General features: G+C 44.3%; 2 protein-coding genes across 3 annotated transcripts in view; both read right to left on the bottom strand.

Moving 5' to 3' along the window:
* Positions 1-14901, bottom strand: part of ELK3 (ETS transcription factor ELK3) — a 65453-nt gene extending 50552 nt beyond the window's left edge. For both annotated transcript variants that reach the window (XM_016159393.2, XM_036237267.1), the window contains exon 1: positions 14556-14901. The gene's annotated coding sequence lies outside the window, so the exon portion shown is untranslated. The remainder of the gene's footprint in view (positions 1-14555) is intronic.
* On the bottom strand, positions 14589-24160 carry LOC118613605. The gene is made up of 2 exons (XM_036235873.1): positions 24074-24160; positions 14589-15087 (listed from the first exon to the last, which is right to left on the bottom strand). The coding sequence occupies exons 1-2, from the start codon at positions 24158-24160 to the stop codon at positions 14599-14601; spliced, it is 576 nt and encodes a 191-aa protein (XP_036091766.1). The 3' UTR covers positions 14589-14598.
* Positions 24161-26399: the final 2239 nt, after the last annotated feature.

Below are 26399 nucleotides of genomic sequence, written 5' to 3'. Positions count from 1 at the left end.
GACTGTATTAAAAAGCAGACTACGTCTTGAAAGATGAGTAGGGCTTTTAAAATCAGAGGTCCCTATGACCTGGGACAGATTCTCCCATTGATTCTCAGGTGGAAACACAGATAGGCTCTGCTGACCATGCTTTTTCTTTAAACAGATGAGTTGTTCCATCCCAGACACTTTCGGACTAAAACCTGAAGGTTCACTTTCTTTGCAACTGTTTCTGTTGTCCATGTTGCTTGCGTGTATCTTAATTCTGGCCTGAAGCACGTCCCTTTCAGTTCTCATACTTGGTAACACTCAGCTTCCTCTTCTGCAGGTTGCAGGCAGGAAACTGGAAAATGGGCCACAGGAAACCTGGCCTCCTACATCTGTCCCACTTTGTAATTGCAGCTCTGGTTTCATTTTGCCTTGTGTGTCAGCTCTGTTTTAACTCTCAACGGGACGGCCAAACTCCTTTCTGAAAGAACACTACTATTCTTATTGCCCAAGAAATCTCTTTGAGACCCTTTGCCTCCCCAGAGTAACTAGCCCTATGAATTAAATAGGGAAAAATTACTAAGCAATTCTAAGCATTTTCTTTAATTCTAAGTATTTTAATGGTAAAAAAAAAGAAAAAAGAAAAAAGAAAAGAAAGAAAGCAAATTCTGCTAACAGTAGTTATTTGAATCAAAAGAGTATGGAAATAAAAAACCGATTCATTAGATGTAACAAAGCTACCAATAATTCCCCAGTGAAACTTCAAGTCTATTTCATAATACTATACACAGCGTAAGTTATTTTAGACAAATATGATTACTACTGGTCTAAGGCTACTTGTGACTTTTAAATTGCAAGGCTTTGATAAACAACATATAAAAATAAGCTATCATCACAGCTCATGATAATCTCTCTCATTATGATACTGTTTCAAATTATGTTTCTTAATATCGCCAACTTTTAGGTTGAACTGTATGAAACAGTCAAATACCAGCAATCTCACATGTACAACCTAAGGTATATAATCAAAGAGAATAGATACATATACACATGCAAGTGCACACGCGCGCGCGCACACACACACACACACCCACACACACGCTCGCTCGCATCCCCAGAGCAATATCTTCTTCTTGTGTTTGGTCCATGGACCCTTTTGAGAATCTAAAGTTTTCTAAGGAAAAAGATGGTATATTCATATGAAATATATATATATATATCTTCTGCAGGGTTTATAAAACTCTAAATATATAAATCTCAAATAAAGAGCCTCTTTCTAAAGGAAATGCTAGCTACACTGCCCCCCACCAGCAATACTGATATTCCATGAAATCTTCAAAAACAGGGCTCACATCAAAAAAATAAATAAAAATAAAAAATAAAAAATCCATTACTTCTTTAAATGGAAGCTTTTCTTTTTACTGCTAACATTTGATGAGCATATATTATGTCCCAGGCATTGTGCTGAGTGCTTTATAAGTGCTGTCTAAATTTTATACTCTATGAGGAAGTCATGACTTAACAAGGTGAAATAAGGTGCTCACAGCCACAGAAGTAACATGGGCAGAGACTCCTATCCAGGGCATCAGGCTCAAAGTCCAGATTCTTAATCACCACACATATTCCCTCCAGCACAACCTTCACTTCTCATATGCACGCCTTTTGCTGTTAAGAGGAAAGTCTCATTTTAACCCAGAGGGCGATGCAACGTTCCCACTAGGAATCGAATCAAGAAATTCCCTCGTTTATTTCTGGCTTTGCTTCATCTGTGACTCCAGTTGTTCCAACTGTTCTGTTTTAAGAAGAAACTTTGAACCCGTCCTACCACCGGTTTGAATTTAAACCAATTTCCCTTCTTAAAAATTGGTCTGTGTATCGGTTTAGCTCTGCTCCAGGTTCACCCAACGCTAAATAATCAAGGCCGGCTCTCGATGCTGAAGACAGGATGTGGGAAGCTGTACCTTCTGTAACTTGGCTGCTCCTCAGCTGGAGAGACACGTCCACCCCTTGGCGTGTGCGCCCGGACGGTGGAATGAAAGGATGAAAGTCAGAAGTGAGCCAGAAGTGATGTAGCCTGGCCCCAGAGAGGGGCCCAAGACCTGTGAGCATTTCATATGACAATGAAATGAATCATGAGAAAGACTTAATATGTGAACAGGGTCAGGCTGGGAACCCCGCCGATACCACAAGATAGTACCCACTGCGGCACCTGGCACCCAGGAGGGGCTCGACATTTTTCCTTTAAAAACAAACACCTCTGGGGAAGCCCTGCTCCAGGTTCTAAGGAAGCAGCATTTGGGATTTTATCACAACACGCACATGGGGGATAAAAAAAAAAAAAATGCCGTCCTGCATTCAGTAAAACTTACTTAAAATCTTGCTAACTGTCCTGAAATATGAGCTTCAGTTTAATGAGCTCCCTAATTTCCACTGGGTATTTCTCCCATACCTTTGATTCTTTTATTTCACAGGCCTTTGAATGAAAAATCGTATACCTAGATGTTTGTACTGTTACTATTAATAACATTTGAGCCTGTGCAACAGGGAAAGAAGAAGAACATATAAATTCTCACTTGAGACATTTTAAAAATCTATGTTGTCTCAACATCGAAAACTGTTTATTTGCTTAGATACTTTGTTAAGATAGTTTTTAAAAACTGAAAACGAAGGAAACCTGACATAAGACTAGAATGAAGGCATGCTCTTCCAGATAAATTTGGAAGCCGTGCTGTGCTAAATAATTAGTTGGCAAAAGCCAAAAGCATATAAGAGAACACTTCTGCATGATACAAAATGATGGTGGTTTTTCCACATCCAGAAACTGAAACATTTCCTGCCAGAGCATCCTCCAAACTCTCCTATTGTGTTGAAACTGTAAAATCTTTCTAAATCAGGACTTCCTCCTATTATGCTGCAGAGGCGTCTTTCTGGGAAGGGTAGATCCAAGGCAAAAGGTAGGAATTCCTGCAGCACCACCCAGTGGAAACATTAGAAAAAAAAAAAAAAAAGGCAAGATAAAATACATTTAAGAAAAGAAAATTAAGGTCTTAGCTCTTCCGGTTAACAATCTGGACACCCCCCTTTGCCTAACGATGCTGCTCTCCTTCCTCAGGCTGGTACTTAAACGCCACCCGCACGCATGGCAGCCATCATCACGTCAGCTCTGCCTCTGACACATGAGCACACGCACCACGGCGACCTCTGGGGCAGGGAGGAATGACTCCTGGTGGGTCAGGTGTGGCCTGGGACACTATCCCTTCCTCTCGGGAGGATCCCCAAGGGACCCCGGGGACCAGGAAATCGGCACAGCTGTGCTTGCCTCCCAGTGCTGCCGCAGCATCGGGCACTTCCTGACAGAAAGGTAACCACCTGTGCCCCGTCCTGGTCCCCTGGCCCGGCTGCACCCGGTCTGGCCCACCTCCAACATCATCTGCACAGCAGTTCCATCTCCCTAGTTCTACCCCTCCCCCTCATGGCCCGTATCTCCCGTCCCCCCAAAACTTCTCCCGTGCGCACACTGCTTCTGCTCCCCTGGCGTACCCAAGCCACCCCAGGTCCCACGGCCTCCCCATAGGTCTCATCTTCATGTACTGCCAGCATCAGAACATGTCTCTTGTCACCAGTGACTGCTTCTCATGCACACAGGACACATCGGGCGAACCTTAGGAACGGGATGGAGCAATAGAAACCCCTGACCACTCTCCTTCTAGCTTCCTCCTTCACAGGACTGACGCTCTGGCCCTGGCGAGGTGGCCTGCAGAGGGAGAGAAGCTACGTGTTCCCAGGGAAACGGGGAACTCTCGTCTCCTAGGGAACTTAATAAAGTATCACTTCTTCTGTCATTTCTGGATGGTTAAGTCACTCGAGAAAACTCTCCCCAACCTCAGCATTCCTGGGAATGTTATCTTTCCCTCTTTGTGGAATAAATTCACTGAAACCATTTTAGGTGTCTTTTTAAAATAGTATATAGATATAGAAAATGATACTAGTTAGCTGATCTTGACATCATTTTGATGTACATGATCAGTGTTAAAACTATAATGGAGCATATTTGAACTGTTCATTTTCAAATGGCTGACAGCATTATAAACCTTTTTTTTTTCTTTTTCTGAAATTTAACATGTGCCAAAACGTGTCGGTTCCTAACAATGTCAAGATTTAGCTGGATAACATTGACATTAGCTAATCTTTGGGTCCTACAACATACAGCATTCTTGCAAAAATAGCTATGAGTTTCTGATATTAAAGTGACATCTTCTTTGGAGCTCTTTCAGAAGCATGAAGAGCTACCTTACGGGGAGGTTACCTAACAAGGCTTCGAGATTCTGCTTAGCCTCACCTCACTGCTTTTCTTTGGCGCTCTTCTCAGCAAAACTCTTGTATGGTTTAGGAAATGCGAATCCTTGGCACAAACATTTATACGTAAATCCGGTATGATAATATATTCACTTTGGAAGGGATCTATAAAAAAACAGAGACTCTGCAGTCTTCAAAATATCAACACCTGCTCATGTGGTGGACACCTGCGGGGGTTTTAGCTGCGTCCAGTCGTGAAGGTAGAGACTAGCCTTCTACGGCTTTCCTCTCTCCACGGGCAGATGTTTTTCCTACACATCTGTACGTGGATATCGAGTCTGGCTATATCTGATGTTTATGGTGCCAAGTATATGTAAACAACTTCTAATGAGGCCCTTTTAACAGGAAGCAAAAATACAAGGGCGGCAAGGTAAAATGGCAAGCAAAAGTCATCTTGTCTCTCACTGAATCTGTATTTAAAATCAGATTAGAGGCAAACTCCGCTAAATGGAATACATTTAAAACGTTTTCGTGTTCCTGCTGAGTACAGTTATTTCTAAGAAAACTTGCAAAAATAGACAGTGATTTCAAAACTAAGCAATGTTCTTCCAATGCCTTCTTATTAAAACCTTTTTTTTTATTAACCCCGAAATGGCGCTAAATAAATGAATAAAATAACAAAACTGTCATCAAGCGGAAGATCGATGATTCATCCATTCGGGTCAGGCTTGTTTCGTGCACACGTATTTCCTTCAAAAGGCCACCAAAACCATCTGACAGATGGATGGCTGTTGGTGGCGTTAGCATCAAAGATCAGATACATAGCTCAAACTGCCCTGCATTCCCGTACAGGAATCTGCCACCCACTGACCTTTTAGAAATGTCACGTACACCTTGTTCCTCTCCTTACACCTCCAATCATTGTTCAACATCATTATATTAACAGTACAATCATGCTTTAGATGGTCATTCTCCCCTTGCTAAGGAACATCACCCTTTTCTATATCTTAATCATCTGGTGTGTGTATGATCGTCTACGTCGAGGTCTTAAAGCTTCTACTTTCCCAAAGACAAATTAGTAGGTCATAATATTTAGGTTACAAAAAAAAAAAAGCAAAGGATGTGGCAAAGCCTGGAGGAGGATGCTGTTCTTGTGGTTCGGCTCTGATTTGAATCAAAGCAGGGCCACGCTCATATTTGAAAGTGGTGACTCTGAGCTTTGGAGAAGCCCAGAACATTTGGGTCATTTTGTACAACTCAAAACATCTAATCTAACAGCATATACTTTTGTCATGATAGTAGTACACTTTAAGAAATATTTAACACCCTTCAAAATTACTCAGTGTAAATGCAAAACTGAGAATTAGTGTTAAAATGCCTAAACTAGTGACTTAAGCAAAGTCAAGGGACACCTGACCAAGTGGCTGACCAAGCAACACTGCTGTCTTTGCCTCCTCTCTCAAAGACGACGCCAGCCCGTCCGCAGGCATGTCTGCCCTCCACTCGACGCTCAGCACAGATGAGATGACATATCTCTGCCTGGGGTTTGTCAGTTCCGACCCTGACTCAGAACATCACTTAGAGAATCTGAGGATGTTTGTTCCAAAATGCTTTTTAAAAAAAGAAGAAGAAAAGCAATGCTCTATCATCCAACACCCTCTGGTCTAAAGGACCACTATCTGGAACTTGGAAAACAGGCAGGACATTAGCAGGAATCACTTTCCCACCAACGCTCATAAACTCTAGATTCCAGAGGATTTTAAAATGCAAGACCATGCAAGAAGATTGAGGTGGCGCATCTCCAGACAGTCTTTCAAATAATACTACGTGGTATGGCTCCTTCTCGTGTGTTCTTATCAGGGCTTGCTGAAATTATGAGGGACCTTGGCTTTCTCTTCTCTTGAAAATTATATAAATAAATCCAAGATATCTCCTGAGCTCTCACAGTGAAACACTGATTCTTTGGGGTAGAGAAGTTTAGCACACATTCCTTTGTGCTCCCATCCTCTGTACAGAGCTGGGGCTCAACCCTACAGAGAAGAGTGACTGTACAGAGGAGTAAAAACTGAAGTCACATCTTGTCCTGCTCTCTTAGCCAGAGACATCCCTCTTGTAACCTACATCCATGGAGGCACTCCCAGGTATGGGCCCGCGCGCTCTCTCTCTCTCTCTCTCTCTCTCTCTCTCTCTCTCTCTCTCTCATCATCATCATCATCATCATCATCTGCCCATGCTTCCCTCTTTCATTTTCAAATAAACTCCAACAACCAAGATTTATATTTTTAGCTCTAAAAGCAAACCGTCCAAACTCCACTAAGGAGATAGTGGCAAAGTTACATTTCCAGTTCACTGAGTATTAACCAAGGAAGTGTTCTTCTTCACTATTAGTGTTGGGAAACTGTTTTAACCTCTACGGCCCCTTCTCTTGCGTAAGAGAGCATCCAGATCTTCCTGGGCTCGGTGTCATCATTCTGAGGATGGTGAGAAATGACAGGTGCAGACAATGTAGGAGAATTCCTACAGTAAGTCACCTAGGTGCACATCCTGGAATAAATTCCGGGGCGTGTTTTATTGTTGTTGCTTTAATTGCTCTCTCCTGACAATTAAGTGCAGGGAGAAAAATCTCCTTAATCATACATTCCGGTTCGTCAGGGTTTGACTGTCAACTACTCCCTGGCAAAACCCAGCTGACATTAACAGCGGATCCAGCCTTCCTTCTCCAAAAACAATTTAAGTATTTAGTCGTTATCTTTTCATAATCATGCAAGTCTTTTATTATTTTTAAACTCAATCAGAAACGTTATTCATTAATTACCCAAGGGAAAAAAAAGTACGAACAGAAGCTACACACACAGGTGTTAGTATAAGTGAAATAAGACTTTTAACTGAGGATGTTATGGAACTGAGCCCAAGAGAATGATGAAAACTTGATCGCTGAAGTCTTGATAAAGGTCTAATGAAGGTTGCTGTAGAATGACTAATTTTTGTGTGGAAAGAACTTGACACCGAGATTTTTTCAAGCTGTCCTATCCTAGGAATTATTTAACTGTTGGTGTAACACTGATACGAACAACAGGACTGAAGTTTATCCTCTCGGATATTATCAATCTAAGCTGATTTTTGTACATCGACTTTTACTGCGAGTTTGAACAAACACTCTAGAAAATGATGTATAGAGGATCTTCTTGGCTGTCTTTACGGGTTAACCAAGAAATATGCCTGTTATTAAGCCAAGTAATTTACTGTCTAGGAAAAAGTTGGATTTATGCATATCAACAAAGGGTTTTTGTCAAGTCCAACAGCAAAAGTCGTTGGAGAGGGGTGGGGGATTATACTGACAAGTTTTTCCCCCTTCAGATTGTTTTTAATTCAATGAGTGCTAGGTTTTGCACAAAACGCTGGGATAAATACAAGCATGAGAAAAACAGACACGGGCCCAGAGGGAGCTTACAAACTGCTGTGCACGACAGATGTGAAAGACATCATGACACACATGCGCAGGCATCTCTCGCTGTCCGAATCTAAAGGATTCGAGGGTTTAGACAGTGACTTTGATAATGAGAGATACCGCGCTCTCAAATCTACTTGGTTCCTGAGTTTTGGGTAAGGAGCAATGATGAATAATGGGGACACCAATCCTGTCTCTAGAAATTTGTTTCTGAAACTGTTCAGTACCTGTGTTTGGAGAATACGAATTTGGAGAGGGAGAATCTGAGTAATGAGGAAACGTATTTTTAAATATATATGTATATGTATACGTTTATGTATATAAAAGCCTGTGACAAGGGCTCGGGGGACCAGGGGCAGATAATCATGAGAGATCTAGTCTGGGGGACCAGCAGATGCTTTTTGGGGGAAGAGATAGTTAAAGTGAGACCTGAAGAATGACTAGGAATTGGCTAGGCAAAGCAGAGTGAGGAAAAGTCAACAGGAGTTGGGGGCGGGGAAGGGGATTCCCAGAAGAGAGAGGCCCAGTGGCCAGAGGGCACATTTCACATTTGAGGAATTGAGAAAAGGCCAGCATGGCTGGCCCCAATCCCAGCTTGCAGCTCACTTCTAGGATTTTGGTCTTTATCTTAGCTGAAGCCACTGGAAGATTTTAAGCAGAGGAGTGACTGATCTGTTTTTAAAGGATTGCTTTGGCTTGTGGATGGAGAAGGGAACTGAGGGGCGAGAGGGAATGTGGGAGCCCTCAAACAGGGCAGTCAACGGTGGATATCATCTTCAAAGGTTATGGAAAGAAAAGGGTCGGGACCGACCCTAGTGATGGAAACCTCACGCGGCCTACTCAGCACCAGAGGCAGTCACTAGTGTCCCCAAGAATGAGGCAGGAGTAGCTCATCGGAAATAAGTGGTGCTTGTCACAAACCTCGAAAGAGGAGGAAAGGTAAGCACAGCAAATACTGACCTTCCCCCACGTGTTCGTTATTCGATAAGGGGCCAAAATGAGATTGAAGGGGAAACTCGCTGGGAATCCCTTTTCCTACCACAAAACAGCTCTTTGTTAAATTGCTCTAAGTGTCTAAAAGTCAGCTGTTTGGGGATGACAGCTAACGTCACATTACACTTCCACGGTTCTCACAAGAATTCAAGTTTCTCACTCCAAAAAAAGTAGTACAATAGGACTTTTTCCTTGAAAGCCTCTCTAATTCACTTCATCATCCATCCAGGGAAACTGAGGCCCAGGAATATTATGTGATATCCTCTCGACATAGCTGGCTTTAAGGGAATCTACTTTTTCCTGCAGTATATATGTTATTTTTCGGTTAGCTTAAGCGATGTTAAATAACATGGAAGGGACTTTTCTTCTTATCCACACATCTCATTCTTTTATCAAGGTGTTCTGGGGTTTAATAATCTACACGATAGAATCATGAAACTGCCATGATATAATTTTTAAAAACAGCCAGGGAGTGTTCTGGGGTGATGGAAATCATTTCTGCTTAGAGGGAGAAGGTAGGGATTACGTGGATGTACACAGTAAAGTTCAAAATCTGTGCATTTTCATGTATGTAAATCATACCTCAATTTGAAAAAAAGATACCGGGGGTCTCAGATTCCTTATCTCATTGCCTACTTCATCAGTCTAAGAGAAAGCATCAGATAAGTGTGTTTTATACCTGCCCCATTGCCCCCGTATTTATGCATGGAAAATTAAGAAATGTTCTTAGATACGTTAGCTTTAAAAATACTTACGATAATATATGCTTTAGAATTTTCTTTTTGGAGAATATGTGTGGGTAAATTAATTTTAGTCCAATCTGAATTAGAGTACGTTAGTATAACCACCACCTCAATTTCTTTAAAAATATACAAATAAATCTCATAACCAAATTATGAAATAATCCCATTCGATTCTTGGAATAATTTAAATGAATTACTTTCCAGGAAATGTAAAACACATCAAGTAGTCAATGAGTTAATCCTTAATGAAACTTCAAACCAAATTCCAATTTATTGAAATGACCGATTTAAAGTTTAGTCTTAAACCACTGACACATATGTGAGTTTCCAGTAATGGATGCGACCCCATTTTTATTTTGGTTGTGGATAGGAATCATGGGGAGTCCAATTTCTCCACAGAGTAGTTACTTAAAAAACTGAACGATCCACCCTTTTTGCAGGCTTTTAGGATTTAACAGGTTACACACGCATGTGGACAATTCGACTTACATGGGGCCGCACCAGGGGCAGCAAAACCAGAGTTATCATAGTCTCACTGCCATGGTTTCGACCCAAAAGCCGGATGATTTCGACTCAAACTGGCCATGGGCAATAACAATGTTAAGCTGAAAATACACTCAAGGCACCAATTTCAAAGTCTGAAAACTCTACCACCATAAAATGAAACCGTGCTTAACAAGAGCTGTGCAAGTGTGCGAGAGGCACCTGCCTCCTTCCTTATAGTTACGTTCAACGTACGCTTTCGGTTGAACCTAGTTTCTCTCCTTTCATCATTGAACATCTTATTTTGATGTGTAGTGCCCTAGACTTCCTGTTACTACATCTTGATATTCTCCTGCAAAACATGACTCATTCTTAAATCATAGAGAAACTCATCAAAATCCCAAATTTTACACCACATATGAATTCAGTCTTTCAAGAGGGCAGCATTCTTAGGACATTACTTGGAGCCACAGAGACAAAAAACACGGAACAAGTCTACGTAGAAATTATGTCAACCTCCCATTGAGTCAACACATTTATTAGATCAATAAATACAAGCTCTATGTGTGGTAATTTTGGTCTCTGTACTAGTTATTAAAATGTGTTCCATGATATGTTAAGTGAAAATTAGTTACAAAACAGAAGGCATAGTGTGATTCCAATTAAAAGTGTTACATGTGTGCATGTATGTGTGTATGTATACACACACATGCATTTTTTTAAAAAATCAGAAAAATATATACCAAAATGTTAACAGTGGAATTATAGGAGGTGCTTTTTTTCTTTGTGATTTTCTGAATTTTCTTAAGGTAATTCACGCTAATATTTTTATAACATAAAAAAAAAAAAAACTAAAAAAATTAACTAAGCTTTAGAAAATTTTGTTATGCCAGTGTGATCTCAAATGTGTTATAAATCAATCTATAAAGGCAAAGAGGAATTACAGGTAACTAGGACATAAAAAAAAAACTCTTGCCTAAAACATACAGAACAATCTGACAGGATTAGGGTCCTTCATTCGAATGCCCTGGGCCACTCGTGTACATATGTAGGTGCGGGCCTGGAAGAAGGGGCAGAAGTCAGCTGCCTGCAGCCAGGGCACCACCAGAACAAACAGAGAACCAATTTCTTTTCAAGTTGAATGAGGAATCCCAGGTCTGGGAAACATGGAGATGGTTGGATCATTTCCTAGGACTGCAAAGGGGCAAAGCCATTAATTTAGTAAGCAGTAACTCACCATCAGTGAAAAAGAACTCTACTCCCGGAGGTCACATCCTTAAATAAGTTTTTTTTAAGTGTTCTGGGTTTGTCATTAGGTAATGCTTTGCAACTATATTGGTTTTTGAAGCAGACAGATACATAAATATAATTGAGTAGCACAGAACACACAAAATCCAATAACTGACAGCTAAGAAAGGAATATTTTAATTTATATGCACTGCCTGGAAGTCCTTTAAAACCAATTTCAGGAAAAGAGTCAAATTCCAAAAAGTTATTACAAATGTAAATTGCAATATATGATCTCAGAGTTAAATACACTATATACTAGCAGTTTTGAATTATTAATTTATTTAAATAAGAAAAAAGGGGAGGTCTTTAGTAAATGTCTAAGACTCTTCAAAATTCAAATGGGGCTGAAAAAAAAATCACGGCTCCCCCCTAGTTAAGCTATTGCCATTCTGGTCTAAAAAGCATTAGCACCAAGTGAGCGAGGTTTAGAGATGGTCTAATGCAGCTCACGCAGGTATGCCATCACAATGTCACCATTTACATGTCATGCTATTGTATGTTACTGACCAAAAAGAGAGGAAGGGAAAGAAAATTCATGCATACTGTGTTATACATGTAGCAGAAAAGCACAACTGATGACTTTTAAATGTCCTACTCATTGAATGAATACATATAAAGGAATCATCATCGGCACTGATGTAAACAAGAGTTGCCCAATGTGGACACTACTGACGTTTGGGGCTTGAAAATTCTTTGTGGGGGACCGTCTCGTGCGTTGTTGGATATGTAGCAGCATCCCTGACCTCTACACACTAGATGCCATTAGCATTCCCTCTGGTTATGACAACCAAAATGTCTCCAGATATTGTCAGATGCCCCCTGAGAGGCAAAATTACTCCCAGGTTATAACTATCCAAATAATAACTAATTGGAATGAAGACTCCTAATTACCTCCTTTTTATCTTGGAAGAAATGTAATCTTGAGAGTAGCATATTTATAACTCCCACCCTTAAGGAATGCTCATTCACAATGATGTGTATATGCAAAGCTTTCTTTCTTGTCTGTTTAAGTTCTGTTATCTTACTTAGAGCTTTCAATGCAGCAATTTACTGAGCATCTACTCTGTGCCAGGCACAGTGTTAGGGACATCCTGTACTCACGTCCACTGACTCACACCCTGCTCCGGCGGATTGAGCTGTTTCTAAGACGTGTTTTGCCACAGTAAAAGAAATGCCAGCACCTCAGAAATCCCCAAGAGAGCGGCATGCCCTTGTCAATAAAAGAGCCCTACAGTTCCAATTGGGTTCCTTCAAATTCTTTACCCTTTTTAGAAACTCTATATATTTCCATCATTTAAAGATTTAAAAAAGAAAAAAAGAAGAAGAAGAAGAAGAAAAAAAGGCCAGAAGGCCCTCCCAGTATCTGGCATAGAAAGACCATCAGCAGTTTTTGCAGGCAGGATCATTACCGGAAACTCTAAAAACACTATAGACAGTTGTCTTAACTGTCTGACCCACATGCCCTCCTAACACAATTTGTAATTTTATAATCCCCATAAATTGAAACTCATAACTGACCTTTCCCAAATAAATGTGTGTCACAGAGAGACAGAAAAGGGGTGAGAGATCAGAGGGTATTTTGTTTGGCAGGAAGGCAACGAGGCTCAGAAATCGATTTGAGCTCATTAAATAGATGCCTGGAACATGCTTGGTGTTTCATCTTCCTCGCCCACCCCCACCAAAAAAAAAAAAAAGACCGAGGCACAGACGCGAGAGGATGGACGTGTTGAGTTGCTTGGGTAACAGAAACTTCACACACACACAACCGAGAAAGAAAAACCTGTAAGTCCGAAATGCAAAATGGCCAAAGTGACTTCAAAGTTTTCAAGACGCTATCCTGCAAAGGTTCGTCTGGCGGCTGCACCTCGAAGTAAATAATGCCGTAACTTGTCTGCCTCTCCAGAGCAGGGCTCGCCCCGCTGACAGTGGCTGCACAAAACCCCTCCTGTGCCGAGCAGCGGAAACTCCTAATGAGATTAGTTGGTGTGTGTGCAGACATTACTTAGCAATGACTAAAGGGGCTCTCTCTTCCTGCAGCAGCCAGTGGAAAATTCAGGGAACTTTTTCCCCCTGCAGCAGCAGAATCCCTTTAACCCTCTCCCCAGCCAACTCCAAAAACAACTCAGCCTCCCCCTAGTCCTCCCCTCCTGGCTGGGGGCGCCGGGGGTGCTGGGGGTGGGTGGGTGGGGGCAGTTAAAGACCGGCCAGGGGCTTCCAAGAGCGGGAGGGCGGGAGGGGGCCGGCGGGGAAGGGGCGGGGGACCCCTCCAACACTACAAAGGAAACTGTAAAAGGCACAAATACATAAACCTGAGCAGGAGCAAACCACAGTTTCTTTGTGAGCTCCTCCAGTGAGTCATTTTCAAGATGCTGTCTGCTGCCAGTTTCAAAGCGGAAGCGCATGGCAATTAGTCTTGCAGTTTCCAGACAAGCCAGAAACTCTCCCGACACTCGTTTTATTTTTTTTTTCCGAAAAAGCCCCTTTTGCAGTTTCTGAAATAACATTTCTTGCCCCCACCCCCACCCGCCGCCCAACTGCAGCTTGTCCTCAGGGTGATTCAGTTCAGAAAACATAACAAAACTGAGACCTCATTTTTTTTTTTTAACCCTCCGAAATTTTAATTCTAAAAAGTTGCAGTAGCATTACAGGCCAACACTCCGTTGGAGCCGAAAATCCCCTTCCTAAAGAGCTGGGGGCGCCAAGGCCATCTCCTGCCCGGTACTTCTCCAAAACCAAGTCCGGTAAAGATTCCTCGGCTTTTAAAGGTCCGGCCGGGCGTGCGCCTGGGGCGGTGACCCGGCCGGGGGTCACCTGCCGAGCGAGGGGACACAGCCCCCAGGCCCGCGTCTTCGCTCCACTCGCCCCCCGCTGCCCTCTCTCCAGCCCCGACTCCCTCCCAGAATCCGAGCATCGCTGCCACCCCGAGGGGAGCCCCAGCTGGCGGGTCAGCGGCGGTCCAGCCTCCAGGCACGCAGCCTGCTCCAGTCACCGTTCCTCCCAGGGACCCTAAGTCTCACCGTCCCCTACTCCCCGTGCGCGTCTCTCTTCTGGGGTCGCAGCGCAGCCCCAGGGCGGGGTGCTGCCAGCGCAGGGTCGCTGCAGCCCCCGGACGGGTGCGCAGACGGGCGCGGGGCTGCCGCTGGGTGGGCGGCGGCGCGGGCGCTGATGCGTCCCGGGGGCTCCCCCTCCCCGCTGCCGCCCCCCAACCCGGGCCCGCAGCCCACCCCGCGGCGCCCACCGCCCCACCCCCACCAAGCCAAAGAAAAGAAAGAAAAAAACACCCCCAATGAAACTTTGCAACTGTCCCAGCAACAGGCAGAAGCCTTGCTACCTACCCAGATGTGGGGGAGCTTTCAAGATCCTTCTTCGGGGGTATTTCTAGGAGGAACCGGGCGAAAGCCCCCGACTTTCCATGCTGACAGGCGCCTGCAGACGGTCTGTTGCTCTTGTAATGAGATCCTGATTTTTCCCCCTTTTTTTTTTCTTTCTCTCGCTCCTCTTTTTTTTTTTTTTTTCCCTCTGGTGTGTGTGAGAGCAGGAAGTTGGAGCAGTCAGGCCGAGCCGGCTCACTTCCTTTACTGCATTATTCCCCAGGCGGTGTGCAGTCTGTGTAAACAGGCTTTTCCGCCCCGCGCCGCGCGCCCGGGCCGCGGCTGTGCGCCGGGGCTGGCCGCCCAGGCCCGCGCATACTCCGCCGCCTCGGCCCCGCGCGCTCGCCCGCACCGCGCCGCGCGCCCCCGCGCCCCCGCCCGCCGCGCGCCCCGCTTCCTGCTCGGCCACCCCAGGGGAGGAGCCACCAGACCCTATGCGTCTCCAAGCAGCGGCAGCCCCTCCCCACGCGCGGCGGGGTGCAACTCCGCCAAAAACCTAGGGAAGCTGTCCCAGACCCGCTGGGGGATAACCCCAATGGAACCCGAGATCCCTTTTCTTTCTCGAGGGTCCCTGTGCTGGCGATTGCGCTGGGCACTGCAATGGGGTCGAGCCCTGCCCAGTTGGCCTAGGTGGGGAGGCCCGATGCAGGGAGGCCGCTGGACTTGCTGTTTTCTGTCCGCTGGGATGAAAGATTTGTAGGGCAGGAGGGCATCGTGACTGGGATTCGGGGTTCGGTCGCTCTGGGCAAAGGGCTGATCTGGGTGGGGGCATGATTGCTTAGGATTGCTTGGGACAAGATAGATGTTGGATGTACCGAAAAGTAGGCACGATTTCTGTTTAGGGATGTACACAGTTCCTGCCTGGGATTTAAACAAACAAACAAACAAACAAAGCCAGCGCTCAGAGTAGGGGGCCCACTTTGGGGAGGGGGGGCCAGGATAAGAAGCCATAAACTGGAAGCCAGGATTCTCCGGGAGGAGACCTTTCTGGCGTTCGCTATGGCCTGCCACAGGCCCACCCTTTCCTGCCCGCCAAGGAGCTCGGGAGGGATATTAGCTGCGACCTCGCGGGCTGAGTGACAGGTTTTGGACAGAGGTTCTGTGGCTTCGAAACTGGACCGCCCACCCCAGAGGGCTCATCCCAGGCTCTGACAGGCGAACTTGTCCACTGCCCTGAGGCTGAGAGAAGAGAGGAGGGGCCCCGTGGAGGAGCCCCTCATCCCCAGCCCTGTGCGCCAATCCCAACTGCCCACCTCCTGGGGACCTCCATTTCCCTGCCTTCACTCCTTAGAAGAGCAGACTCGTGGTTCCCAAACCACGTGCAAGGCTTGTTAAAACACCGGTTGCCTGGCCTCAGCCACCACAGTTCCAGAATCGGTAGGCGTGGGGACGATTTCAGCCCTGGCTATTGTCCGAATCACCTGGGGGAGTGTTTTGAAAACTACTGATCTCCGTACATAACCCAAACCAATTAAGTCAAGTTCCCCGGGGGCAGGGTGTGAGTCCTTTCTAAAGGACCGCATTCTAAGACTTTTCTTCACTTGTTTTTTATGTTTATCTTTGCAATCTTCCCAAAATATTATTTGTTTACTAACTGGGCCTCTAAAGGTCAGGGTTGCATTTTATATCTGGCTGTATCTAGTTAGTACCAGCTCCCTACCCATAACCACCTGTCAGAGCACCTGACTCAAAGGACAGTCCAGTTCACAGCATTTGTATCCCAGCTAGTGGGGACAGTTCGCTGAGCATGCGACAAGGCCCACCGGACCTCTGAGAAGGATGGGAAAGCCTGAGGTGTGGGGGCTGGGGCAAGGCAGGAGAGAAGAGCAGAAAGATTTCCCACAGCTAATTTTCCACTTCAGGGATTATCGTTTTAATCCCTAGTCGGCTTCTGCTGTCACTCAGCGGAGCTCACTCCGTGTCCCTGTGTGATCCAGCTAGCTGGGGACTAGGAGAATATAAACTTATTTTATTATCTTTACGGGGGAGAGGGGGGAGAATCTCATACATGCAATCAAGAACACCATGTTGCTTTATTTTTAAAAGTATATGACAAAGCCAAACATAAGTGAATTTTAAACCAGAAGCTCTCATGCTTTTTATTGTTGTTGTTTTGTTGTGTGTTTTTTTTCTACAACAAATCTTCGTAGAATCCTAATATGGAAGAGAGAAAAGGTGTATGTGTTTTCATCAGGCCGTTTAGTTGTTTTGAAGAAATGTCTCCTTGTCTAAAGCACTTGGGAAACAATTGCTGGTGGTTCTGCCACTTCCCATATCAAACGAAGAGCTCTCAAGTTGTTCTGGTGTTTGAGACGGGCCACGCCATACTCCCCTCTCTTCACATGAATGACTCTTTCTTACCACACAGGAATAACTTTTACTTTTAGGTGTCTGCAGCTTTTGTCCTTTGAAAACTGCTGTCTTAGCTCCGGCTACTATAACAACTACCATAGACTCAGTGGCTTAACAATAGACATTTATTTCTCACAGTTCTGAAGGCTGAAGTGCAAGATCAAGGTGCCTGTCGACTTGGTTCTTAGTGAGGACCCTCTTCCTAGCTTATAGATGGCCACCTCTCACTGTGTCCCCACATGACCGTTCCTGAGTGCACACAGGTGGGTGGAGAGAGAAGGGAAGCAAACTCTCTAGTGTCTTTTCTTGTAAAGGGTACTAATCCCACCATGGGAGCTCCACCCTCATGACCTCATGTAAACCTAATTACCTCCCAAAGTTCTCACCTTCTAATACCATCACATTGGAGGTTAGGGCTTCAACTTGAATTTTGAGACATAAACATTCAGTCCAAAACAACTGCGATTTTTTTCCATACTTTACTTCCCACTATCAAAAAGCAGCCCTGAGGTGTGGCATTTAACGTTATATCGATCCACAGTCCTCTTTCTATGCTTTCGTTGTAAAACAGACAGGAGTTAGAGATGTATGGGTTATGAGTAAGATTCCTTCTAGAGCCCCCGATAGCAGGTGATGGGGCCTAGAGTCATTCATTTCTGCTGGTCAAAAAAGTGAGGCCCTCTCGGCGTTGATAAGAACAGTAGAGATATTACAGAGATTGGAGTTAGTCAGTGGGATGTGACGAGGGTGCTTGGGACAGAGTGAAGGATGGCCAGCCCAACCAAACCCTGTGGATGAGGAGTGGAGGAGGGCTAGGTCTCCAGAGGAAAACCCAACCCGTGGTTCTAAAAGAAGGGGTGTATTAGCTGTTGCTGGAATTATACTATGTAACAAACCACCCCAACATTGGGTGGCTTAAAACAACAAATGGGTCTGCCTTAGCTGAATTCAGATCTGCTTTACACACTTTCTCATCCTTGGACTCAGGCTGAAAGGACAGACTTGACTTGGCTCAGGTAGTTCTCTAAGAGCGCAGGAACTCAAGTGAGTGGAGACACACGATGCCTCTTAACACCTCTGCTGGGGACCAGCACCCTCTGCCTTCTACTCACAATCTATTGGGGAAGGCAGTCATATGGCAAAGTCAGTGGGGCAGGGAGAAGGATGGGGAGGGAAGGGAGACATCTGAACGAACAATACAAGAGAAAATGGATGCTGTATATACAGAATAGCACATCCCTCAGGTCCTTCATGATTTCAATGGGTTGCTCTGATAGGTTGAAAAAATACACATGGATGAGGAAGCATCTTAGATAAAGCAGGAGGAAAAAAAGGAGTTTTGGAATATATCAAACAAAAATATTCTAGAACATAGAACAAATAATACATGAAACTTATGCATTGGAGGTAGTAAACTTATGAATTGATGAGTTGCAGTAGAAATTCAAACGTGGTTTCCCATCATTACTTCGTAGATTGCCTCAGTATTGGGGGGATATGGGTAGGAGCTGGGAATAAATAGCCAAAGCCTGATGAGGAGGCGGCCCACTCGGGTGGGAAGTAGACATTTGGAATCAGGAATTTGGGGATCCAGTCCCATACTGACTCGTTCTAGTTATGTGGCCTTGACTAGGTCGTTCGCCCTCTCTGAGCCTGAGTGAGCATCAGTTTTTACGGATTTTTACAGTTGATGCCAATTTTACATTAAAACAATATGTTATGGACTAGGATTCAAAACTTTTATGAACTTCATTTGAAAGGTATTTAAAAGAAATTTATAGACGTGCAGGCAGGCCCCGTGGGAATCTGCATGCTCCCTTTTGTGTCGTTAGAGGCCTTTCAGTGGGGACATTTGAGAAGCATTGATTTGGACCACCTTTTCTGCCTTCAGGCTGGCCATCCGTAGGCCAGGGTTGGCAAACTACAGCCCACAGGGCAGGCCACCTGTTTCTCTATGAATGACTTTTGAGTGAAGAAGAATCAATTTTTTTTTTCCTTTTTAAAAATGTTTAATTGTGGTAAAAAAAAAAAAACATAACAAAATGTACCATCTTTATCATTTTTAAGTATATGGTACAGTAGTGTGTTAGGTATATTCACATTGTTTATGTGCAACTGATCTGGATAACTTTTCATCTTGCAAAACTGAAACTCTATACTGATTAAACACAACTCCCCAGTTCTGCCCTCACAATCCTTTGGGGAAAGCAGTTATATGGCAAAGTCAGTGGGACAGGGAGAAGGATGGGGAGGGAAGGGAGACATCTGAATGAACGAGAGAAAATGGATGCTGTATATACAAAATAGCACATCCCTCAGGCCCCTCATGATTTCAATGGGTTGCTCTGAAAGGTTAAAAAATACACATGGATGAAAATTATTTTAGATACCTCACATAAGTAGAAGTATACAGTCTTTATCTTTTTGTGACCGACTTATTTCACTTCGCAAAATATCCTCAAGGTTCATTTACATTGTATTATAATGTGGCAGGATTTTCTTCCTTTTCAAGGCTGAATAATATATTCTATTGTATATGTATACCACTTATTTCTTTAACCATTTATCAGTTAATGGACAACTGGGTTGCTTCCACTTCTTGGTTATTTGAGCAACAAGAATTACATTTTTGAATGGTTAAAAACAAATTAAAGAAAGAAGAATATTTTATGAAATCTGTAAAAATGTAGTGAAATTCAATTTCCAGTGCCCGTATATAAAGCTTTATTGGCATTCAGCCATACTCATTGACTTATGCATTGTCCAACACGTCTTTTGCACTACTGAGCATGGTCGAATAGTTGTGACAGAGACCGAATGGTCTGTAAAGCTCCATTAGAGAGGATGGGAGATGAAAACATGGCAATGGCGTGTCACAACTCTAAAAACTGAGTCACTAATGTCGCTTCCAGGATGAATACGACTGAGAAACTGTCCTGCCCAGCTGCCAGACAAAATCAGACACTTGCGTAAGTGAGGCACAACAGTCATTAAGACCTCGTGTGGACACAGAGGCCCACGAGGCCATGGATATAAGTCAGAACAGAGTGGAAGAGAAATAAATCCTACTCTGCAGGCTGCTTTCAGGAATCACACACTGTGGTTTGGAGGTAAAGGAAGCTGGGGCGATGTCATGCTAGTGAAGTAGCTTTAAATTAACCAAATTCTCTAGACCCCTGTGTATGCTCCGAGGATTTGGGGGGAGAGGGGGAGTGTCTTCTCCCTGGAAAGTGTCAGCGAATATTCTTAAGAGGAAGTCGGACTACATAATATTAAATCCATCCCTCTTTGTCCCCACAGCACTATAGATTTTATGAATAAATGCCATTGACACTCAAGGAGCAAAATTTATAATTCTTAGAAAATGTTTTAAATGCCTCAAAGTCTGAAAAGTGCCATTAAATAAATGCAATTGGTCTCTAATAGCATGAATCCTGTTTTACAACTAGGGAGCAGAGATATAAGCAAGTTTTAGGTTCAAGGTCACACAGTAAGTGATGCGGTTGGCACAGAAATCCAGGTTTTCTGTGGGAAATCCAAATCCTTTCTGCTATTCTTTGCTGTGTTGTAATCGAGGACCACAGAAAGCAAAGAGAAAGCCCCTCCACCCCACCGAAGGAGAGCCAGGGAAACTGAATGTGGGTGCCAGTTCTTCCCGCTAGCTCTTTTGCCTTCTTTAGATTCATCCTCTTCCCCCCGTGAACTGAGGGCATTGGACCAGAGAGTGTCTGAGGCACTGACATGCTGTGAACATCCCGGGTGGTTCTCATCATTAGCCCACCCGTACCACACTGCTCCGTAGGAAGCCTGTGGTCACAGAATTGGCTCAGCAGAAGGCTGGGGCATTTGAATCTGCCACCTAGAGCAGCAGATGGAAAACTTCAACCCCAACCCACAGTGGGAAATGAAGTTTACGTCTAAACTCCATATACACATGTATGGAATTGGAACAGGTTTCACGAAACAATCATTCTTTTCCTTTTTGAAAAAGTTTACTACGTATGATATATTCTGATATTTTCTATCCTGTTTTATTTGTTCAGAAAATGTGGGTTGCAGCCCACCAGTCTGTGTTCAGGAACCATGACTGGTTTGAGATGCACAGATTGGAAAGCTGAAAATTGAGGGGTGGTGGTGGCGGCACAGGCGTGGAAAGACGGGATCGCAGAAGTTGGATGAGGCCAACTGGGAGAACTGGCATCATATAAAAGGGAGAGCGTATGATTATATATGAATGAGTCAGTGTCCTTAACAACCCCCTGCTCTTCCACATCGTCTACCAACTCACCAAGCACCGTCCCTCCTCCGTCATGAAGCTATCGTCCCCAAATGTGATGTTTAAAAAGACACTTTTGAACATCCTAGCTTTGTTTATCACTGGCTTGCTTTGTCAGCCAACAAATTTCTTGAGGAGCACTCACTGTGTACATAGCCGGCTGCCGTACTTAGCATGGTGGGACACGTGATATTTGAGAGGAGAGGAGGGAGACACAGGACAAGGTCAGGGTGCCACCCAGGGAAGGCCAGTTTGGCTGGTGGTCCACAGATAGCTTTGCCTTGGTGTTGGACTGAGCCTGAGCTGACAGGTTCAGACCTACACCTTTGAGCATGGCATCGGCATTGGGCCTCACCACACAAGGCTGCATATTTAGCTCTGATATTATCATCAAATGATCTTATGCATACAGTACAGAGGCAGCCTGGCAAAACTGAAAGTAGAAGGCATTCATCATATACCTTTAAACGTGCCTCTCTTCTAACCACACTGCTTGAATGGCACTCAGAACTAATATTTTAATTATATTGTCGGTAGCACAGTAATATCACATTGTTCTGTGTTAACAAAACACACCACAAGATTTATAATTGTATTTCATTTCAGTTTTAACATACCCAGAACCTCAACAAGTGGCAGTGGTCTATGCCTTTCTCAACTTTGAGAGGCCAGACCCCCAGGGAAGACCAGCTGCTTGGTGACCCAATTTTCTTGTAACATCTGCTAGTGAATTTACTTATAATTCCTTTCTCAACGTGACCACCATGCTTGCCTCTCCTGTCCACAGGACACCAGGAAGCCAAGCTAACAGTTGAGAATTTGTTGCTTAGTGACCGACAATGAAGCTCCATAAGGTGAACATCTTATCATAGGGGTCCTCTCTGGAAACCAGAAAGCACCCATTCCCCATATGCAATGCCCCCCACTCTGCATTCTGCTGGACCGTCAAGCCAAGGAAGGGCTTTCTCTTTGTGCTCTGCTCCCGACCACCCTGTGCTGTCTGAATGTTCCTTCTTTAGATATTAAACTCTAATCAAGTAGCCATTTCAGGAGACCTTGAAGACATCTGCCCCCCACCCCAATCACATGTAAATTTAATATGTTTATTTTTCTGAGAGGTAACTAACTTCCAAGCCCCAGACTAAACCTACCTCTCGGCTGCCAACATAACATAGTACAAAATAGACACTGTGCCTGACTTTGAGGATTTACCAAATTAAAATGATAGGTTAAACTAAAAAAATCTGTCCTAAACAGATAAACGGGGGACAGATTCGACAGCCTGGATTCTCATTCCAAGCCTGTCATATGATTTTTGAAAAGATACTTAACCTCCTACCTTGAAAATGGTAGACCTGAGGTGGGCGGGGGAGGGTTCAAAAAACTTCTCATGACTGGAACCCATCGAAAAATTAATTCATTCATTCCTCAGATATGTATTTGCATCTCCTGTATGTCAGGGACTATGACACAACTAAATGGCAAGCTGAGCACTGCGTGATTCCTGCCTTCCAGGAACTTCCGATCTGTAGCTCCTAGCTCTAAAATGTCACACTTCAAAATTTGATGGCAGCCAGAAAAAATTTATTAGGACAGGGGTGGGATGACCATCTTGGTAAGGCCACGTGCGACATGGGAAGGGCTGTGAGTCAGGCGGTCCTAGGTTCAAGCTCAGTTCTGTGACCTTGGCCAAGTTTCTTTATCCTTTCAGTCTCCATTGCTGCATCCACAGAATGGGCATAATAAAATCTGCTTTGAAGTGTTGGGAAGAGTAGAACTAAAATACACCAAGTCCCCCACACAACAATCAGCAAACCATCTTCCCAATTTCACTCGTGGCCCTCAACATCCATTCTCCATCCAAGCAACTAGATCAATCTTTTGAAAATATAAATCGTGTCATTACTCGGAATCCTCCCACGTGCCCACTCAAATGCATAGATTCCTGACTCCTTATCATGGCCCACAAAGCCCTGCATGGTCAAGACTCTGTCCCCTTCCTGTTTGTCTCCTTCCCCTCTCCCACTCCCTCCAAAAGACCATATGCCCATTCTCTGTTTTCTCAAATAAGATAAGTTGGTCCCCACCTCAGGGCCCTTGCTCTCTTCATTTCCTGAAGAGTTACTGTCTCCTCACCACCAGTCAGGGCTCAGATCAAATGTCACATTGTCAAAGAGACCTTTTCTGATCATAGGTTCCCCCAGTCTAGTTACCTCTACCGCTGTTTACTTTTTACAACATCAGCCTCTCATTGTCCTATTTTTTTCCTTATGTATTCTCTGCCCCACCTCTCTCAAGGATGTAAATTCCCCAAAGGTGGTGTCCTTGGTTCTCTTATTCGCTGTATCCCCAAAACTGAGGCGGTGTCTGTCACATATATGTTTTGAATTTATAATGATGCTTCGTAAATATGTTTTGAATTTATGTAGTTGTTACTGTTACTGGTATCGTTTGGTGGTTAGAATTTATCTGAGGAAAGATTCCACAGGTAATGTCTGAATCTTGAGCCAGATGAGAAATCTAATTTTGTGCCTGAGACACAAACCTGAGAAGGATGAGTGAGCTCAGGAATCAGGAGGAAGGAAGGTGTAGGCAGTGGAGTGGATCTTTTAATGCAATGCAAAGAGCTCTGGATTTGAAGCTAAGAGGTCTGAATTCTAGGCCTAATTATATGATAAGCTACCTCTGTTCCCGGACATCTCAGACCTTCATTTCCTCATACGTATACTTTTTTAAAAGGTTGAACTAATTGGGCCTTAAGAGCTCTTCCAACTCTGACATTGTGTGCCTTTAAGACAGGGCCATTTCTGGGGAAGCCCAGAAGTGTGTGCATGAGATGCTGCAGGGAAGGTACGGAGAAGAGGGTGATGGATGAGCCCTCTCTGCGCAGAGCCACTCGGTTCCTGTCATCCACGTGCTCCACAACCAGGCACACCTTCATTGCATCGCTTCCTGGGCAGGACCTGGAACTTGGCAGATGTTTGCAAGGTATCGTCTTGAATGAATGAATAAATATCCCCTGGAATCAGCAGAGAGGAGTAACTGACAACTCAGTGACTCAGAAGAAAGGACCACTGAGTCACCAAGCCACTTCCTGTCTCCTAGTGTTCTCCAAGCCGAGTCTGAACAGAGCGGGGAGGTGGCAAAGAGTTTAAACTCTAGTAGGTCCACAGACTGCAGTGTAGCAAAGAGAAGGTCTTCAGGTTCAAGGGTGGGGCGGGGGGGAAGGGAAGGTAGGAGGAAATGAAACAGTCACTTAACCTTTGAGTTCTCTACAGCAAACTCTAACACACAACTAAAAGATCATATAGCCCGATTCTTTTTTTTTTTTTTTTCAGGACAATGAAATCAATTTCTAGACTGTCAGCTATGTCCCAACCAAATCCTATGTAATGAACCACCACTTCATTGGTTAAAGCAACAATTGTTATATTTGTTCATGATTCTGGTGGGTCAGCAATATTGACTGGGCTCAGCAGAGCGGTTCCTCTGCTGGGCTTGTCTGGGATCGCTCATGTGACTGTGGCAACTTAATTGAGGTTGGACAGCCCAAGATGGCATCACTCACGTCTGGTGGTTGCTGCTGGCTCCTGGCTGAGCTTCTCTCTCTCTACTTGATCCGAAGGAGGCTAGTCTAGCTTGTTCACATGGCCACAGCATCATTCCATGAGAGTGACAGTGAAAGCTGCAAGACCTCTTAATGCTTAGAGGAACATAATGTCACTTGTACTGCATTCTACTAATATCAGCCCAGTCACAGGGCTAGCCCAGAGTTGAGGGGAGAGGAAATAGATTTTACCTCTTGAAGGAGAAAAAGCAAAATTACATTGCCAAGGAGGCAAACATTTAGGGGTAGGAGAAACTGTGGCCGTCTTTGCACACAATCCACTGCAGAGGACTAGAGGCTCATGTAGTCGTCCCATTACACAAACGAGAAGACTGAGACGCACCTAGAGTGAGGGACTTGGTCAAGTTCAGCAGTTAGTGGCGCAAGCACACTGGGGCTCAGGTCTCCTATATCACAGTCCAATGTTTTCACACTCCAAAAATCTCTTCCACCTGCAACTTCTTTATCCAGGCCTCGTGACAGAGCCAGGCTTTGGGGCCACCCCACTCCTCAGGCAGCCTTCCTCCTTCGGATTAGCTGACCAATATGATCATAGCACATAGCCCTGTTTCCAGGGCTGGCTACAGTTGCCTTAGTTTCACGAGTTTCCTTAATAGGAAAGGAGATTCCACTTTATTCTGGTCTCTTGGGAGCCTACCAGGCTCCCAAACCATAGAAAGATTTGACAGCAAAATCTCATTTCACTAGGGTCTGTTACAGTCATTTAATAAAATAGTGCTTTGTTGTGGTGGTAGTTTTTAAAGCAATATGTCTCTAGTATATTTTGGAAGGGAAGTAAAACAATCTGTTAGATACGATACGACTTTCAAGAATTATTTCACCAAAATATCTTCTGAAAATGGAGGCTACAGGGAATAATAATCATCACTTAATATTAATTGAGCTCTACTTACATCCAGGGCTCAGCATTCACATGTATTAGCTCATTTAATCCTCGTAACTACCACATAACATAGGTATTACTGCTGCTATCCCCTTTCCTAAAACTGTCTTTCAAATGTCACCTTTGTGTCCAATTGCCAAATCTAAGGACTCATTTACCACCTTTGATCTTTTCAACTCCACCTATTTCGAAAGCAGTTATTCATTCATCCATCCATCCATCCGTGAGTTCTCTCAGGTGTAGTTGTAAGAGATATAGCAGTAAGCACATCAGAAACAGGTCTCGCCCTCCTGGACCTTCCTGTCTAGTGGGATGGACAGGCATTGAGTAAGTAGCAGCCAACAGGACAGTGTTGCAAAGAGGGACGCGGAGAAGCCCTCTGGAATGTGAGTCTCTCCTCCCTTGGTTTCTGGAAACGTCAACTCCAGGTTCCAGTTCCTGTTCTTCTGACCGCTTGCTCCTTTGCTGGTTGCTCTTCTATCTGCCCTTTAAACTCTGGCATTCACCAAGGCTTTGTCCTTATAATTCTTCCTTCCCTCTCTCCGCCGGTGAACCCACCAGTCCTCCTGCTTCAGACATCACCCCTGGCTCCACCGGGGTTTAGATCTTGCCTCCTTCCCCTCCGACTTGATGTGCTTTACCTGGGAGCCATCCTGTCCCTCACTTTGC

This window comes from Rousettus aegyptiacus, unplaced genomic scaffold (assembly GCF_014176215.1).
Source record: "Rousettus aegyptiacus isolate mRouAeg1 unplaced genomic scaffold, mRouAeg1.p scaffold_m13_p_2, whole genome shotgun sequence".
NCBI lineage: Eukaryota > Metazoa > Chordata > Mammalia > Chiroptera > Pteropodidae > Rousettus > Rousettus aegyptiacus.
This window is presented reverse-complemented; position numbering and strand designations above follow the sequence as displayed.

Bases quoted from the DNA above. Each gene is read 5' to 3' on its own strand.
- LOC118613605 (XM_036235873.1), bottom strand. From the start codon at position 24,160: ATGAAGGTGTGCCTGGTTGTGGAGCACGTGGATGACAGGAACCGAGTG. The intron at 15,088-24,073 runs GTACCTTCCCTG...CAGCTTCCCTAG, and splicing joins CATCCATCACCCTCTTCTCC to GTTTTTGGCGGAGTTGCACC.